Raw genomic sequence first — 16150 nt, forward strand, 5'->3', positions numbered from 1 at the left:
TTTTTCGTTTATACGCATAAACTTTTTATCATGCTTCGTAAGTTTGCAAGTTAATTTTGCGTTGATCCAGAAGCAGAATTCGATTTTTGTTTTAACCCTGTCACGTACCTTCACGTAACGTTATTTCCAAGAGGTGCATCTTTCGTGAATTTTTGATAAAATGAGCGTTTGTTTGTAACACAAGATAGTGAAATTTAGGAAATCGTTCTTTGCTTTGTAATAGAACAGTAAAGAGTACATATTATTCATATTGTCACAAACACCCATTTTTTATTAAAGGGTGTTGGCAAATATTTGATGAGAAAGTTGCGTGTTGGCTTAGAAATATGTAATTTGAAATGGTGTTTCTTTCCGTTAAAAGGGAGAAAAAAGAAATTAAGCAATTGGCCCTTTTTAACCTTCACAGCATTGACAAGCATAGTAATTAAAAAGAATAGCCAATCTACCTAACGCATAGGCAGGAAATGAAGCATTGTAATACTTTATACTTTCAGTTCCCTGAAATATTAAGTTTTTTTCACTCTAAACTCTTCGTGGTATACGATTTCGTATAAACCATTGTTTTGGTACTTTCTAGATGGCGTTTTTTTAGCCGGAACTGTTTGTTTTTTAATTATCTGATGGTATTACAAATGAGCAAAAGGCAAATCTCCCTTTACATCCCAAATTTCCTTACCTTTGAAGAACAATTCTTTTTTTTAAATTAAAGTCTTCTACTACTCTTTTCACCCCTGAGACTGATTTTAACTGATTTTAAATTGCATAGCGTGAATGATTCAAGCCTTTGGGCTATCTTTGTGGTTAGTGTGACAAAGACATGATTTCTCAAAAGCGTTTGTTACCTTTCCAGGATATTAACCATGCTAAAGATGTGTCTTCTCAATTGCTCACTGCTTTAAAAGCCCTATCTTCGCTCACTTCTTTTCTTGCTTGACTCATTTTCTGACAAATCTGTATCTGTTTCCTCAAACAATTGAACTTGTCGAAGAAACCGAGAATATTGTGTCACTTGTAACAAAAAAGAAAAAAATATTGTAACTTTATACTGTATTGCCGGCCACACCATAGAGAGCAATGGGAAATCATCTCCAGTGCTAGAGATATGAATGTTGACCTAGAAACGAGCTTGTTTTGACATCTGAGTCGTGCTTCTTCTTTACCGAGTAGTATATATATGCGCTGGTCGCGCACAGCTGAACAAATGCGAATTCAGGTGGGACATGTGTATTGAAAATTGCATCGCTTTTGTGTCAAATTTCAGGATACGCGCACAAGTAGAGATATTGTCAAATGCTGAAGTTTGGGGTAAATGTTTGACACTGGCTTTCTGACCTTGCTGTGAATAATGTAACTCCTATAATAATGAATATAGATGTTTATATTATGAATCTACCGATACATGTTAGGTAGACGTATTGTTCAGTGTTGATATTTCACCCGAATATTTGACACCCCGTGGATAATACTCCTTTAGCTCGTTTTTCGGCGGATGCTCGTCATTCGTTTAGGGTCAACGTAGACGTAGCAGGCCTCGAATTTTTTGGGGGGTGGGTGGGCATATAGAGAAACATTAAAAAACATTTTGAAAATATTGGGAGGGGGGGGCGAGTAAAGGTATTTGATACAGCATCTTGTTTATGAAAGTGATTTGGAATCAATAAGAGTATTTTGGGGTAAAAAAGACACACCCATTTGAAGTTTTTTGAGCCTGAATCCACCTGAAATCTTAACAAAAACTGCATGACCCCTCCCCACCCCCTCTTCTCAGTTAGTTGTACCTCTCTAGTCGAAATAAATATTTTGGTGAAATATTTTGTTAAAAGTTCATAACAGTGAAAATAGTCGCGAAATACAATAAAATGTGCAATATCTATGGAGGGACTGCGTAACAAATTAATGAGAATGTTCATGTATGAATATAGAGTTACACGCTAATTACCATAATAAATTCTTAAGTTTGATTCTCATAATACGCAACGCAAACAGGGACTATTCTGTTGCGCATGCGCATTTCATTGAGCGATATGGCGATCAAAATGGCGGACGTGGAATGTTATGACAAAAACTCGCACTGTTGGTGGACTGTAGAGATATCTTCTTTGACCAGAATTCCCACAGAAGGCAAACATAAGTTTGTATGTAGTTTCCCTCCAATCAGCGATTGCCGGATATCGTTTTGCGTGCTAAATATCACCATAAAGATGCTAAACAGCTAACCATTCACAGGAATCGATGGTGGCGTGTTATGATTCCTACATGAATTTCGAGAATGATATCTCCGTTTTTTGAGGGCGACTGTACTAAAGCCCTGCACTATGACAGTCTTTCTAATTGGATATTATGATAGAAATCCGTACTCTTCCGTTCTGATAAACTTGTTTTACACCGTTTGAGCTTAAATTGACAGTGATATTCTCGGTATCTGGGAAATAAAACCACAGTTTCCAGATTGCGATCACTTTTATCTTCACTTATTTACCGGGATTTTATGGGTGTCATTTATAGGAAAATCGGAGAAAGATCTTAAATTATCTTTTAGTGTGTGGTATCCATTTTCTACGGCATGATTTAGAACTGTACGCGGTTATCATATCAAGCAAAAGTTGTTCTGAATCACCTAATTATCATACCCTCCTCTAAACAACACTTTTATTTCCCAGAAATCGGACAAATATTTTTGGAGATATTGTCGCCTAAATAAACATATAAATATCACTTCTCATGAATATTGAATATTTCATTATTATGGAAAATCGAGTAATAAAACAACACAAATAATGCCACTGTGTTGTGCACTGCTTTTAATAATCTCATTATTTGCTAACGTCTAAACTAAGCAAAATTGGAGAACACCTTTTACTTTACTTGTTTTGTGTCAGTTTTGAGGATAATTACCAGGTGAAAGTCATTATGGTAATTCATTCTTTTGTTACATATGTAATTTGCAATTCATCTAGCTCAAATAGTTCCTCAAGGACAGAGAGCCGGAAATAGGGCCTCCCAAGTCATGTAAACACATAAATTCTATAAATAAAACAAACATGTCAATATTTTGGTAACTTGCTCTAAAAAAGAAAGAAGGAAAGAAAGAAAAACCACACGTCATTTTCTGATTCTCACTAGAGCGCATGCGCAAAGTACGCTTGTGCCTGATTGTCTTGCGCTAGTGGTTGTGTTTGACTAATCTCACTTGTGTCGTGTTTGACTGGATCTCACTTGTGTTGTGTTTGACTGGATCTCACTTGTGTCGTGTTTGACTGGATCTCACTTGTGTTGTGCTTGAGTTGATTCTCACTTGTGTTGTGGTTGTGTTTGACTGAATCTCACTTGTGTTGTGTTTGACTAATCTCACTTGTGTTGTGTTTGACTGATTCTCACTTGTGTTGTGTTTGACTGGATCTCACTTGTGTTGTGTTTGACTGGATCTCACTTGTGTTGTGTTTGACTGGATCTCACTTGTGTTGTGTTTGACTGGATCTCACTTGTGTTGTGTTTGACTGGATCTCACTTGTGTTGTGTTTGACTGGATCTCACTTGTGTTGTGTTTGACTGGATCTCACTTGTGTTGTGTTTGACTGGATCTCACTTGTGTTGTGTTTGACTGGATCTCACTTGTGTTGTGTTTGACTGGATCTCACTTGTGTTGTGTTTGACTGGATCTCACTTGTGTTGTGCTTGACTGGATCTCACTTGTGTTGTGCTTGACTGGATCTCACTTGTGTTGTGCTTGTGTTTGACTAATCTCACTTGTGTTGTGTTTGACTGGATCTCACTTGTGTTGTGCTTGAGTTGATTCTCACTTGTGTTGTGGTTGTGTTTGACTGAATCTCACTTGTGTTGTGTTTGACCGATTCTCACTTGTGTCGTGCTTGTGTTTAACCGATTCTCACTTGTGTTGCGCTTGTGTTTAACCGATTCTAACTTGTGTTGTGGTCTGTGTTGAATTTAATCTCACTTGTGCCGTGCTTGTGTTTGACTGATTCTCACTTGTGTTGTGCTTGTGTTTAACTGTTTCTCACCTGTGTTGTGCTTGTGCTTGATTGATTCTCACTTCTGTTGCGCTCGTGTTTGACTGATTCTCACATGTGTTGTGCTTGTGTTTGACTGATTCTCACTTGTGCTGTGCTTGTGTTTACTGATTCTCACTTGTGTTGTGCTTGTGTTTACTGATTCTCACCTGTGTTGCGCTTGTGTTTGACTGATTCTCACTTGTGCTGTACTTGTGTTTGACTGATTCTCACCTGTGTTGTGATTAACTGATTCTCACTTTTGCTGTTCTCTGTGTTTAGCTTATTCTCACAAACCGTAACCCTAACCATATTGCTTCGAAGTACCATCGCAGTTCCCCTTGGTAGGTATCGCAGGCAACGATGCAACGATTACTATGGATAAGAAGCTGTCCCTTCTATTGGTCAGCGGTCGGTGTGACATGCGCACTATGCGGGTTTGTGCCTTGAGCATTTTGTGGCCTTACTCTGGATGTGCCGTCAGGTAGCCGCATCGCCGCCGCTAATGATCCCTCAGACACGCTGTGATTGGTCAATCTGCTAAAAGCTCGGGTGAATGTTTTCATGCGCCATGCGTATAGAAATTGATTCCCCGAACAGTTCATCAAAACGAGAAGCAATAACAAATCACGAGACCAGTGGATCAGCAAACAGCTACATTCATCGCAAAGATTGACGATGAAGATGAAGATGCAAGCGGGGAGGTTACATAGCGCATAGAAAGCTAGAATACCCAGAAAACCTCGCGTGACTTTTTGCTCGAACTCAGTTCTCTTCTGCACAACGCGTGACGACTGTTGTGCAGTCTTGCCTGACGCATTTATCTTCAAGTTGCGTGACGCCTTTGACACATTCCCGTAAATTTTCAAAAAGGCAACGATGATTATGGCTAATGTGACAAGGACGGTGAAAATAGCGAAAATGAAGGCGAATTTAAAATAGCCAAGCTTGAAGTAGGAGCACGGAAGTGTAAGCGAGATAACCCATATAAGCATCGAGCACTTTATGGCGCGCTTTGCGGTTATCCGCTGTCTATGTTGTGCATTGACTGTTATGGTTCGTTCAATGGCGAGTGCGGCGATGCTAAGCAAAGATGCTGTGCACGTGATGAAGAACGACATGTGAGGTAGGGCGTACCACGTGATCACACTGTAGCCAAGAGCCTCCCTGGAATAAGACAATCATGTTTTAGTCCATCTTGTCAACCCATACAACCCTTTCCCGTCTTCATGTTATGAAATACAATATTATCCCCCCTCCCTCCCCTCCACCGTTTTTTATCTTCTGTTGTCCTTTCCGAGCACGTCAATCGTGATCTCCTCAAAACCAGTACTTTATTTTTTTAGGTCACGTTTCAGCGGCAGATGTGAGAGATCCACGCTTTTTGGGATAACTGCGTGAAGGCAAATAGTTCCTAGGCGTTTAAACGAGGGAATGCAGGGTGGACGCTCAACCTCCCTCTAGATCGCTTAGGAGGGGGTCTTGTCTCCTCATATCCACACAGCAAATCCTAGGTACCGTATTTACCCGCGTATAATGCGCACTTTTGTATTCCTAAAATGACCTCGAAAAAAGAAGTGCGTATAATTACGCTGATCCTTTTGTTCTCAGTATGAAGCGGTAATGAATAAGAAAGTGCGGCGACTAAATTGTAGGTGAGAAACAGTCACATACAGAAACAGCCTTCATACCTGACATGAAATAGGACGAAGATCGGTTGTGTTATAACGCCCACGATGAGATCGGAGATCGCCATGTTGAAAAGCAAGTAGTTGAATGAGGTCTTCAATTCCTTATTAGGATCTTTCAATATAGCTATGCAGATGAACAGGTTGCCAGGCAACGTAATGATTGTCAAGAGACTGGTGACGACTGATGTAAAGATTGATAATCCAAAGGGTGCCCACACATCCTTGCAATGGTCTTCTCCAAAACCCATTCCGTGTCACGTGATATTGGACTATAGGAATTGAATATAGCACAACATGTTAGAAAGGACAATAAACGGAAATGATAGACGGGTTTACTTTTATTGTGATTACGATAGTTTAAAAAAAAAAAAATTGAAATGTGTAAAATAAGCAAGGATATTTTCACCCATAATTTGTCCTCCAATTTCGAAAGAAAAAGATAATAAACATGTGGCTGACCAGGTATCTTTAAGTGCAGATGATCAGGTTCTCCACCAAAAATACATGCATGAAATTTCACGTGACTCATGATGTCGATCAACCGCTACTTAGGTATGGCTTATAATTTAAAAATACAACGGTTTATTCGCAAGGAACTTCAAAATAAAAATCTACGAATTAAGGCTGATACGTTGACATACAATGTTTCAATGAAAATATCTTGGTTACTCGCTTGAATTAGCCGATGGAAATGTATGCTTTGTTTGGCTCGGCATTGAGCGGGAGCATAAAAAGGCGGCGTGATTGGCCTTCTTTAAGTCCCGCATTACCACGCGTATAAAATATCTGAGGGCGGTTGCACAAAGCCTGGATAAGTCTTATCCACCGGTTAAATCCTTATCCAGCGGATAAAAGTTATCCGAGTGGCGCAATTCGGTTGCACAAAGCCCGAATAAAAGTTATCCAGCGGTTAAAGTTATCCGGATGATAGGGGTCGGATAAAATCTTATCCACCGAATTAATGTGAAGAAAAAACAAAATGGCGTCTTGCTTTCAATTTTTTTTGTCAGAATTTCGAATAATTTTAGACACAGTTAAAGTTGAAACACATTTAAACGACGAATTTTACAGTTGGTAAATTTACAATGAACTACGAACTTACATGCAGCTCTGGCAGGAATGGAATCAAACTATATCAAACTATCCGGCGGTTAGCGCCTTTCCGGCGGATAACTTATCCAGGCTTTGTGCAACCGGCCCCAGGCTGTTTATTGAATTTCTTGACAGCTCAATATATTCAAACATATGCAGGAATTTATTTATGAAAAGCGAATACTATTTGATATCACGTGATATTTCTAACATTCGAAAACTTTCGGAGAATCTTCTTGGAGAAAAAAAAATCATTGAAATACATTTAAATCGTCTGAAAACATGCTTTCATTGAGTCCTTAAGATGTGTTACTGTATTTTTGGAGTATTTATTAAGTTATCATATCAAAAGACACATCAAGTACTGGTGAGATGAAGCAATTAAACAAATTGGACACAGGAAGTCCAATATATATATATATATATATATATATATATATATATATATATATATATATATATATATATATATATATATATATATATATTATATTATATTGCAGCAGTTATTAGAATACAGTGATTCTAATTTATAATGTTGTATTTAGAACATACTTTTTATCTATTTTTGACAAGTAACAATATTTTTAAAATCGATAAAGTCAAGCAGTATATTAGCATTAAATCATTTTTGTATTGCGGACGGTGTTCAAATTATGCTGCAAGTACGCTTTTGGAGAATCGTAGGTTGATAAAAATAAAAAGATACACATTGAAAATACAACAGTTTATTTGCAAGAAAACTTCAAAATCAAATTGAAGTGAGATGCATTATTAACAATATTTGATTGGCCGTTTTCTTATAGTTAATTTTTTTAATCGGCTACAATGGAAATGGATTTTTAGTGACTCTTATTGTGTGGGAGGGTAATTGAGGACATCCTTCAAAGTATTGTCAATAGCAGTCATGTTTCGCTTCTTCAAAATTGGTATATGTAAGGCTAACCTATACCAAAGCCAATAACTCCAACTGCAAAAGTGGACGACGTCAGAAGACGATAGATTAGAATTACGAATTCAATAAGCACGTGAAAATGTCCTCTGTCCGATACATTTTAGTCGTTTTTCGCTAAACCACGGCTTGAAAACTTCAAATTTCACGATCAAAACGCTTGCCGTGTAAACTCTTTAACTGTAGAATAATTTTCTTAGTTTATTTTCATCTGTTTCTGTCCCTAATAATGCCAAGCTTACTCTATTGCAACTAAGGCAACAGCGTAGCCAGGATTTTTAATGGGAGGGGACCCAAAAGGGACTTTCAAAAATTTTCTTCTTTATTTTAATCAATGTCTAACACATGTACTGTATTTTTGGCTGCTAAAAGGAGGGGCACCCCCCTGGCTAAGCCCCTGTAAAGAATTCTGAAATTGCCCGACAAGCGCGAACCTACGTTATTACGCATAAACCAAAATCACAGCGCGTTGTTTTGCGCCAAACAACAATCTTAACCCATAAAGAAACGATCGTGTTTCCTTTTTCTAAGTTCTAAGTTTTTCGTGTTTCCTTTTTTAAGATCTAAGTGCGATAAAAGGTTTCCTGAAGTCTCCTTTAAGATTATAATAAGTGGCAACAATCGACCCTGGCTTTGATTTAATAGTCGTTTATCCGGTTACCTTTGCAAAGACAACTGTGTGCGCCCTATCTTGGCTGTCAGGCTACGGCGCTACGTACTGCTGTACGGTTTGGAAGCCATTAAACAAACACAAGTAAAAAATATATTACTAAAGAGTAGAGGGAGAGAGGGGGAGGGGACTCACCTTTTTTTTTATAAACAATATCAAAATCTGACGACACTTTCAAACTGTGAAAATAGTTTAAGGTGTTGAACGAACACAGCGAAAACGTGACAGATGTATTCGGAAACCTCCAATGTATAGCAGCTGTCAGATTGGATGGAATTGTCATCCTGTACAATAAATTTTCAGTAAACAGAGGTGATTAAAACAATCGAGGACTTCCTTTCTAGTATGATTATATTTTTTTTATGATCACTGATTAAGCCCTGCAGTGAGTTTAACTAAATTTAGAAACCGGAATTATAAAATAAGATCATAATAATAAAAAATAATTACACAAGTTCCCGGTAATTGCTCTGTACTTTTGTTCTACGACTTAAAACACGAAAGTATAGTATTATTTGACTGACCACGGTAAGAAAATCAGATCATTTTGAAAATACATTATGTCAAGACCATAACCCGTAGACCGGTGCATTATCTAAGTAATGTTTACTTATTTTACCACTAGAACCACGTTTCTAATAAAAAGCACTATAATGTACTTCATTATTTATTTGTTCGAACGAATTAGTTTCAAAGCGTTGAAAGCTGGTTTTCATATAATAGCACTTGAACCAGTAAACGCACATAGTCCCAGGCGACCGCAAAAAAATCACTTTGTGATTGTGTGCTATTGTGTGCAATCGTATGCGACCATATGGAAACCACTTTGCGATCCTTTGCGATCGTACGGCCAAATAGCTGCGATTGTGCGCGATCGTGTGTATGGACACCAGCCTTTACTGTCGAATCCGTTGAATCGCGACCTGCGTTTCAAAACACGATTTTTTTTTGGTTTTCTGTTCCGTCAGTAAAACCATTCTGAGCCAGTTGAGTCTCGGTTTGTGCACTTCCCAGGCTATCCTCTGGACGAAAACCAGACAGTGTCGCGACAGAAAGCCAAGCAACTGCACTAGGCGAGAGATGGCAAGGATCTGATTGGCTTAGAATAATTTGACTGGCGGAACAGAAAATCCCAAAAGACAAAAACAAATCGATGTTTCGAAAATGCGGCGTCGCGATACAACGGATTCGACAGTAAAAACTAGAAAATCTCCCGATTTCTAGATACTTTCTCCGTTTGATACATCATGTTTTCTTCAAAGAACCCTTCCGTCAGGAGTCATAAAAAATAGACAATTAGTTTACACAGTACAATACACTTATTTTAAATTAAAATTTGAATTATTTTAAAAACAGAAACTGCTACTTTTAATCCGAAACATTTTGTAAAAACGGCGAACATGATTTTTGATTGTTGAAATTAGCTTGTCAATAGGAATTGCGTTTTTCAGCTTTTTCTATGACCTTTGAAAAAAGCCTAGTTTTTGTCGTATATCGATTATAAAAATAATATATAACCATTTATATGTGTTGCTTCCTTTTATCCAGTAAACTAACATGTTTAAAGAGTTCAACAGATTCTACCCTGATTTTCTTAAAGGATTAAATGCATAAAGCGAGCACGAAATGCTACACGGCGTTTCGATGCTCTGTTCTAACTGTTCAGCATATCCTTAAAGAATGATCCCTCCCTTTAAAATTACGCGTGCTAAAAACATTCACATTTATAATCTTACCCTTTAAAAGATCGCAGGAAAAATCACAGCACAGCGTCTGTGAGAATGGGTCGCTTTAACTCTAGTGAGTAAAGAAACAAGCGCGGCAGCTGTCCTAGAACAAGCTAAAAGATAATTAACAAAAACTACATAAGAGCTCGTCATCACTGTAATCGGAAAGCACGACACAGGAAGCATACAGCAAAAGGCTATTAAAATGTTTGAGGAATACAAAATACAAAGCACTAAGCATTCAAACGATAAAAAAGCAATCAACATAATCTTTTTTGCAACTAGCATTGTAAATTGAACATGTGTAAGGAAGAGGAAAAACTCAGGCTGCTAATATAGAGACGGAACATTTCTTGGGCGGCAGATCTCTCCTCTCCCCTTTGCCAAAGAACTGTAAATGCGGGCAAACCAAAAACTCAGATATGTATATCTGAACAATTAATAAATGAAGCTTTAACAAGCGCCAACTAAAAGATATCCCCATGCATCCAATGCAACACTTCCCAGAGTAAAAAAACATTAGGAATATGTTAAATTCTGTGATGGTACAATTTTAACGAATGTTTCTGTAACAACTGTACTATTTGAACTACACTTATCAAACTAAATATTCATTTGTAGTTAACCACACGCGGTTAAGCCGCATGTTGTCTCAAAGATTGAATATTTGGGTCTCCATTGCAAATTGGAAGCCTGCCGCTGCTTCTAAGTGAGGCCCTCTGATCACAATTGCTATATGATTTCCAATGAAAGAAGCAGGCGGAACAATCTCATTGCTAAGAATTAAAACAGGAATCAGATCATTAAGGATCTTAAATAGGAAAGACTTGAAATGGAACGTTCTACTTCATAGCATATTTGGAAATATGAAGGTGTATTTTTCCTAGAGCCTTTTATTAAACCGCTATGGGAGACATATATAAAAAACAGCTAAGCTGAATCCCAGTTTTATATAAACGCCGGCCGTGGCCGTTTTGATACGATCATAAAATGCAATGATCTTTATTTACAGAGTGTTTCATTATAACTTATGTATGTTTTCTAACCAGTTTCATACTTTGCCGCAGGACGAGAAAATGATTTTGTCAGCATCTTCCAGGGATCTTACTTTTTAGAACAAAAAAAAAAGAAACTAAACAAATCCCACAATTAATAATGATTTTCTTATACTTTGCGCGAAAAGCATGATGGCCTTCCTCTACTGGGTGCGCAAAGAATGATGGCATATCCGTACTGGGCGCGAAGAGAATGATGGATTATCCGTACTGAGTGCGCAAAGAATGATAGCCTATCCGTACTAGGGGCGCAAAGAATGATGGCATATCCGTACTGGGCGCGCAAGGAATGATGGCCTACCCGTTCTGGGTGCGCAAAGAATGATGGCATATCCGTACTGAGTGCGCAAAGAGTGATGTCATATCCGTACTGAGTGCGAAAGAATGATGGCCTATCCGTACTGGGGGCGCAATGAATGATGGCATATCCGTACGGGCGCGCAAGGAATGATGGCCTACCCGTTCTGGGTGCGCAAATAATGATGGCCTATCCGTACTGGGTGCGCAAGGAATGATGGCCTATCCGTACTGGGTGCGCAAAGAATGATGTCCTATCCGTACTGAGTGCGCAAGAAATGATGGCCTATCCGTACTGGGTGCACAAAGAATGATGTCATATCCGTACTGAGTGCGAAAGAATGATGGCCTATCCGTACTGAGTGCGCAAAGAATGATGGCATATCCGTACTGAGTGCGCAAAGAGTGATGTCCTATCCGTACTGAGTGCGGAAGAATGATGGCCTATCCGTACTGGGGGCGCAACAAATGATGGCATATCCGTACTGAGCGCGCAAGGAATGATGGCCTACCCGTTCTGGGTGCGCAAAGAATGATGGCCTATCTGTACTGGGTGCGCAAAGAATTATGGCATATCCGTACTGAGTGCGCAAAGAATGATGGCCTATCCGTACTGAGTGCGCAAAAAATGATGGCATATCCGTACTGAGTGCGCAAAGAATGATGCCATATCCGTACTGAGTGCGCAAAGAATGATGGCATATCCGTACTGAGTGCGCAAAGAGTGATGTCCTATCCGTACTGAGTGCGCAAAAAATGATGGCCTATCCGTACTGAGTGCGCAAAGAATGATGGCCTATCCGTACTGGGGGCGCAAAGAATGATGGCATATCCGTACTGGGCGCGCAAGGAATGATGGCCTACCCGTTCTGGGTGCGCAAAGAATGATGGCCTATCCGTACTGGGTGCGCAAAGAATGATGGCATATCCTTACTGAGTGCGCAAAGAATGATGGCATATCCGTACTGGGTGCGCAAAGAACGATGGCATATCCGTACTGAGTGCGCAACAAATGATGGCCTATCAGTACTGAGTGTGCAAAGAATGATGGCTTATCCGTACTGGGTGAGCAAAGAATGATGGCCTATCCGTACTGGGTGCGCAAAGAATGATGGCCTATCCGTACTGGGTGCGCAAAGAATGATGGCCTATCCGTAATGGGGGCGCAAAGAATGATGGCATATCCGTACTTGGCGCGCAAGGAATGACGCCCTACCCGTTCTGGGTGCGCAAAGAATGATGGCCTATCCGTACTGGGTGCGCAAAGAATGATGTCATATCCGTACTGAGTGCGCAAAGAATGATGGCATATCCGTACTGGGTGCGCAAAGAGCGATGGCATATCCGTACTGAGTGCGCAAAAAATGATTGCCTATCCGTACTGAGTGCGCAAAGAATGATGGCTTATCCGTACTGGGTGAACAAAGAATGATGGCCTATCCGTACTGGGTGCGCAAACAATGATGGCCTATCCGTATTGGGTGCGCAAAGAAAGATGGCCTATCCGTACTGAGGGCGCAAAGAATGATGGCATATAGGTACTGGGCGCGCAAGGAATGATGGCCTACCCGTTTTGGGTGCGCAAAGAATGATGGCATATCCGTACTGAGTGCGCAAAGAATGATGGTCTATTCGTACTGAGTGCGCAAAGAATGATGGCCTATCCGTACAGGATGAGCAAAGAATGATGGCATATCCGTACTGAGTGCGCAAAGAATGATGGCCTATCTGTACAGGATGAGCAAAGAATGATGGCATATCCGTACTGAGTGCGCAAAGAATGATGGCATATCCGTACTGGGCGCGCAAGGAATGATGGCCTACTCGTACTGGGTGCGCAAAAAATCATGGCCTATCCGTACTGAGTGCGCAAAGAATGATGGCTTATCCGTACTGGGTAAACAAAGAATGATGGCCTATCCGTACTGGGTGCGCAAACAATGATGGCCTATCCGTACTGGGTGCGCAAAGAAAGATGGCCTATCCGTACTGGGGGCGCAAAGAATGATGGCATATCCGTACTGGGCGCACAAGGAATGATGGCCTACCCGTTCTGGGTGCGCAAAGAATGATGGCATATCCGTACTGAGTGCGCCAAGAATGATGGTCTATTCGTACTGAGTGCGCAAAGAATGATGGCATATCCGTACTGAGTGCGAAAAGAATGATGGCATATCCGTACTGGGCGCGCAAGGAATGATGGCTTATCCGTACTGAGTGCGCAAAGAATGATGGCCTATCCGTACTGGGGGCGCAAAGAATGATGGCTTACCCGTTCTGGGTGTGCAAAGAATAATGGCATATCCGTACTAGGTACGCAAAAAATGATAGCATATCCGTACTCGGTGCGCAAAGAATGATGGCCTATCCGTACCGAGTGCGCAAAGAATGATGACCTATCCGTACTGAGTGCGCAAATAGTGCTGGCCTATCCGTACTGACTGCGCAAAGAATGATGTCCTATCGGTACTAAGTGCGCAAAGAATGATGGCTTATCCGTACTGAGTGCGCCAAGAATGATGGCCTATCCGTACTGGGGGCGCAAAGAATGATGACCTATCCGTACTGGGCGCGCAAAGAATGATGGCCTACTCGTACTGAGTGCGCAAAGAATCATGGCATATCCGTACTGAGTGCGCAAAAAAATGATAGCCTATCCGTACTGGAGGCGCAACGAATGATGGCATATCCGCAATGGGCGCGCAAGGAATGATGGCTTATCCGTACTAGGTGCGCAAAGAATGATGGCCTATCCGTACTGGGGGCGCAAAGAATGATGACCTATCCGTACTGGGCGCGCAAGGAATGATGGCCTACTCGTACTGGGTGCGCAAAGAATGATTGCATATCCGTACTGAGTGCGCAAAGAATGATGGCCTATCCGTACTGGGTGCGCAAAGAATGATGGCATATCCATACTGGGCGCGGAAAGAATAATGGCCTATCCGTACTAGGCGCGCAAGGAATGATGGCCTATCCGTACTGGGCGCGCGAGGTGATGGCAAATCCGTGGGTTTGCAAAGAACGATGGCCTATCCGTTCTGGGTAGCAAAGAATAATTGCCTATCCGTACTGGATGCGCAAAGAATGAAGTCCTATCCGTACTCGTTGCGCAAAGAATTGTGTCCTATCCGTACTAGGTGCGCCAAGAGTGATGGTCTATCCATACTGGTTGCGCAAAGAATGAGGGCCTATCCGTACTGGGTGCGCAAAGAATGATGGCCTATCCGTACTGAGTGCGCAAAGAATCATAGCCTATCCGTACTTAGTGCGCAAAGAATGATGGCCTATCCGTACTGAGTGCGCAAAGAGTGATGACCTATCCTTATTTGTCGCCCAAGGAATGATGGCATATCCGTACTGAGTGCGCAAAGAATGAAGGGATATCCGTACTGAGTGCGCAAAGAATGATGGCATATCCGTACTGAGTGCGCAAAGAATGATGGCATATCCTTACTGAGTGTGTAAAGAATGATGGCAAATTCGTGGGTTCGCGCAAGGAATGATGGCCTACTCGTACTTGGTGCGCTAAGAATGATGGCATATTCGTACTGAGTGCGCAAAGAATGATGGCCTATCCGTACTGGGTGCGCAAAGAATAATGGCCTATCCGTACTAGGCGCGCCAGGAATGATGGCCTATCCGTACTGGGCGCGCGAGGAATGATGGCAAATCCGTGGGTTTGCAAAGAACGATGGCATATCCGTACTGAGTGCGCAAAGAATGATGGCCTATCCGTACTGAGTGCGCAAAGAGTGATGACCTATCCTTATTTGTCGCCCAAGGAATGATGGCATATCCGTACTGAGTGCGCAAAGAATGAAGGGATATCCGTACTGAGTGCGCAAAGAATGATGGCATATCCGTACTGAGTGCGCAAAGAATGATGGCATATCCTTACTGAGTGTGTAAAGAATGATGGCAAATTCGTGGGTTCGCGCAAGGAATGATGGCCTACTCGTACTTGGTGCGCTAAGAATGATGGCATATTCGTACTGAGTGCGCAAAGAATGATGGCCTATCCGTACTGGGTGCGCAAAGAATAATGGCCTATCCGTACTAGGCGCGCCAGGAATGATGGCCTATCCGTACTGGGCGCGCGAGGAATGATGGCAAATCCGTGGGTTTGCAAAGAACGATGGCATATCCGTACTGAGTGCGCAAAGAATGATGGCATATCCGTACTGAGTGCTCAAAGAATGATGTCCTATCGGTACTAAGTGCGCAAAGAATGATGGCTTATCCGTACTGAGTGCGCCAAGAATGATGGCCTATCCGTACTGGGGGCGCAAAGAATGATGACCTATCCGTACTGGGCGCGCAAAGAATGATGGCCTATCCGTACTGGGGGCACAAAGAATGATGGCATATCCGTACTGAGTACGCAAAGAATGATGGCATATCCGTACTCGGTGCGCAAAGAAGGATGTCCTATCCGTACTGAGTGCGCAAAGAATGATGGCCTATCCGTACTGGGTGCGCAAATAGTGCTGGCCTATCCGTATTGACTGCGCAAAGATTGATGGCCTATCCGTACTGGGTACGCAGGACATGAGCCAAATGTCTATTCTTTAGCTCTGTGTGTATTGGAAGTAGGTGCGCAAGTAACAAGTGCGCTGTAATAAAGTTCGGTACACTATTCATGGCACCTACCTAACC

General features: G+C 41.3%; 2 protein-coding genes and 1 long non-coding RNA gene across 5 annotated transcripts in view; 1 reads left to right on the forward strand and 2 right to left on the reverse strand.

Moving 5' to 3' along the window:
• Positions 1 to 4369, reverse strand: part of LOC5510020 (D(1A) dopamine receptor) — a 46621-nt gene extending 42252 nt beyond the window's left edge. The window contains exon 1 of one of the 3 annotated variants that reach the window (XM_048722805.1): positions 4242 to 4369. Coding sequence is in view for 1 of the 3 variants with exons in the window: in XM_048722804.1 (XP_048578761.1) it covers positions 843 to 862 (20 nt within the window). In the remaining 2 variants the exon portion in view is untranslated. Of the gene's footprint in view, positions 1 to 108; positions 367 to 842; positions 1171 to 4241 lie in introns of those variants that run through there. The other 2 variants (XM_048722804.1, XM_048722806.1) reach the window with 2 other exon arrangements.
• A 36-nt stretch (positions 4370 to 4405) lies between these two features.
• LOC125556658 (D(2) dopamine receptor-like) lies at positions 4406 to 5946 on the reverse strand. Its single transcript, XM_048722807.1, has 2 exons — positions 5699 to 5946; positions 4406 to 5174 (listed from the first exon to the last, which is right to left on the reverse strand). Exons 1-2 carry the CDS (start codon positions 5944 to 5946, stop codon positions 4406 to 4408), a joined length of 1017 nt encoding a protein of 338 aa, XP_048578764.1.
• On the forward strand, positions 5000 to 6163 carry LOC116616907. The gene is made up of 2 exons (XR_004295510.2): positions 5000 to 5133; positions 5354 to 6163. It is a non-coding gene; the product is annotated as an uncharacterized LOC116616907 (long non-coding RNA).
• The last annotated feature ends 9987 nt before the right edge of the window (positions 6164 to 16150 follow it).

The sequence above is a fragment of the Nematostella vectensis genome, chromosome 15 (genome assembly GCF_932526225.1).
Source record: "Nematostella vectensis chromosome 15, jaNemVect1.1, whole genome shotgun sequence".
NCBI lineage: Eukaryota > Metazoa > Cnidaria > Anthozoa > Actiniaria > Edwardsiidae > Nematostella > Nematostella vectensis.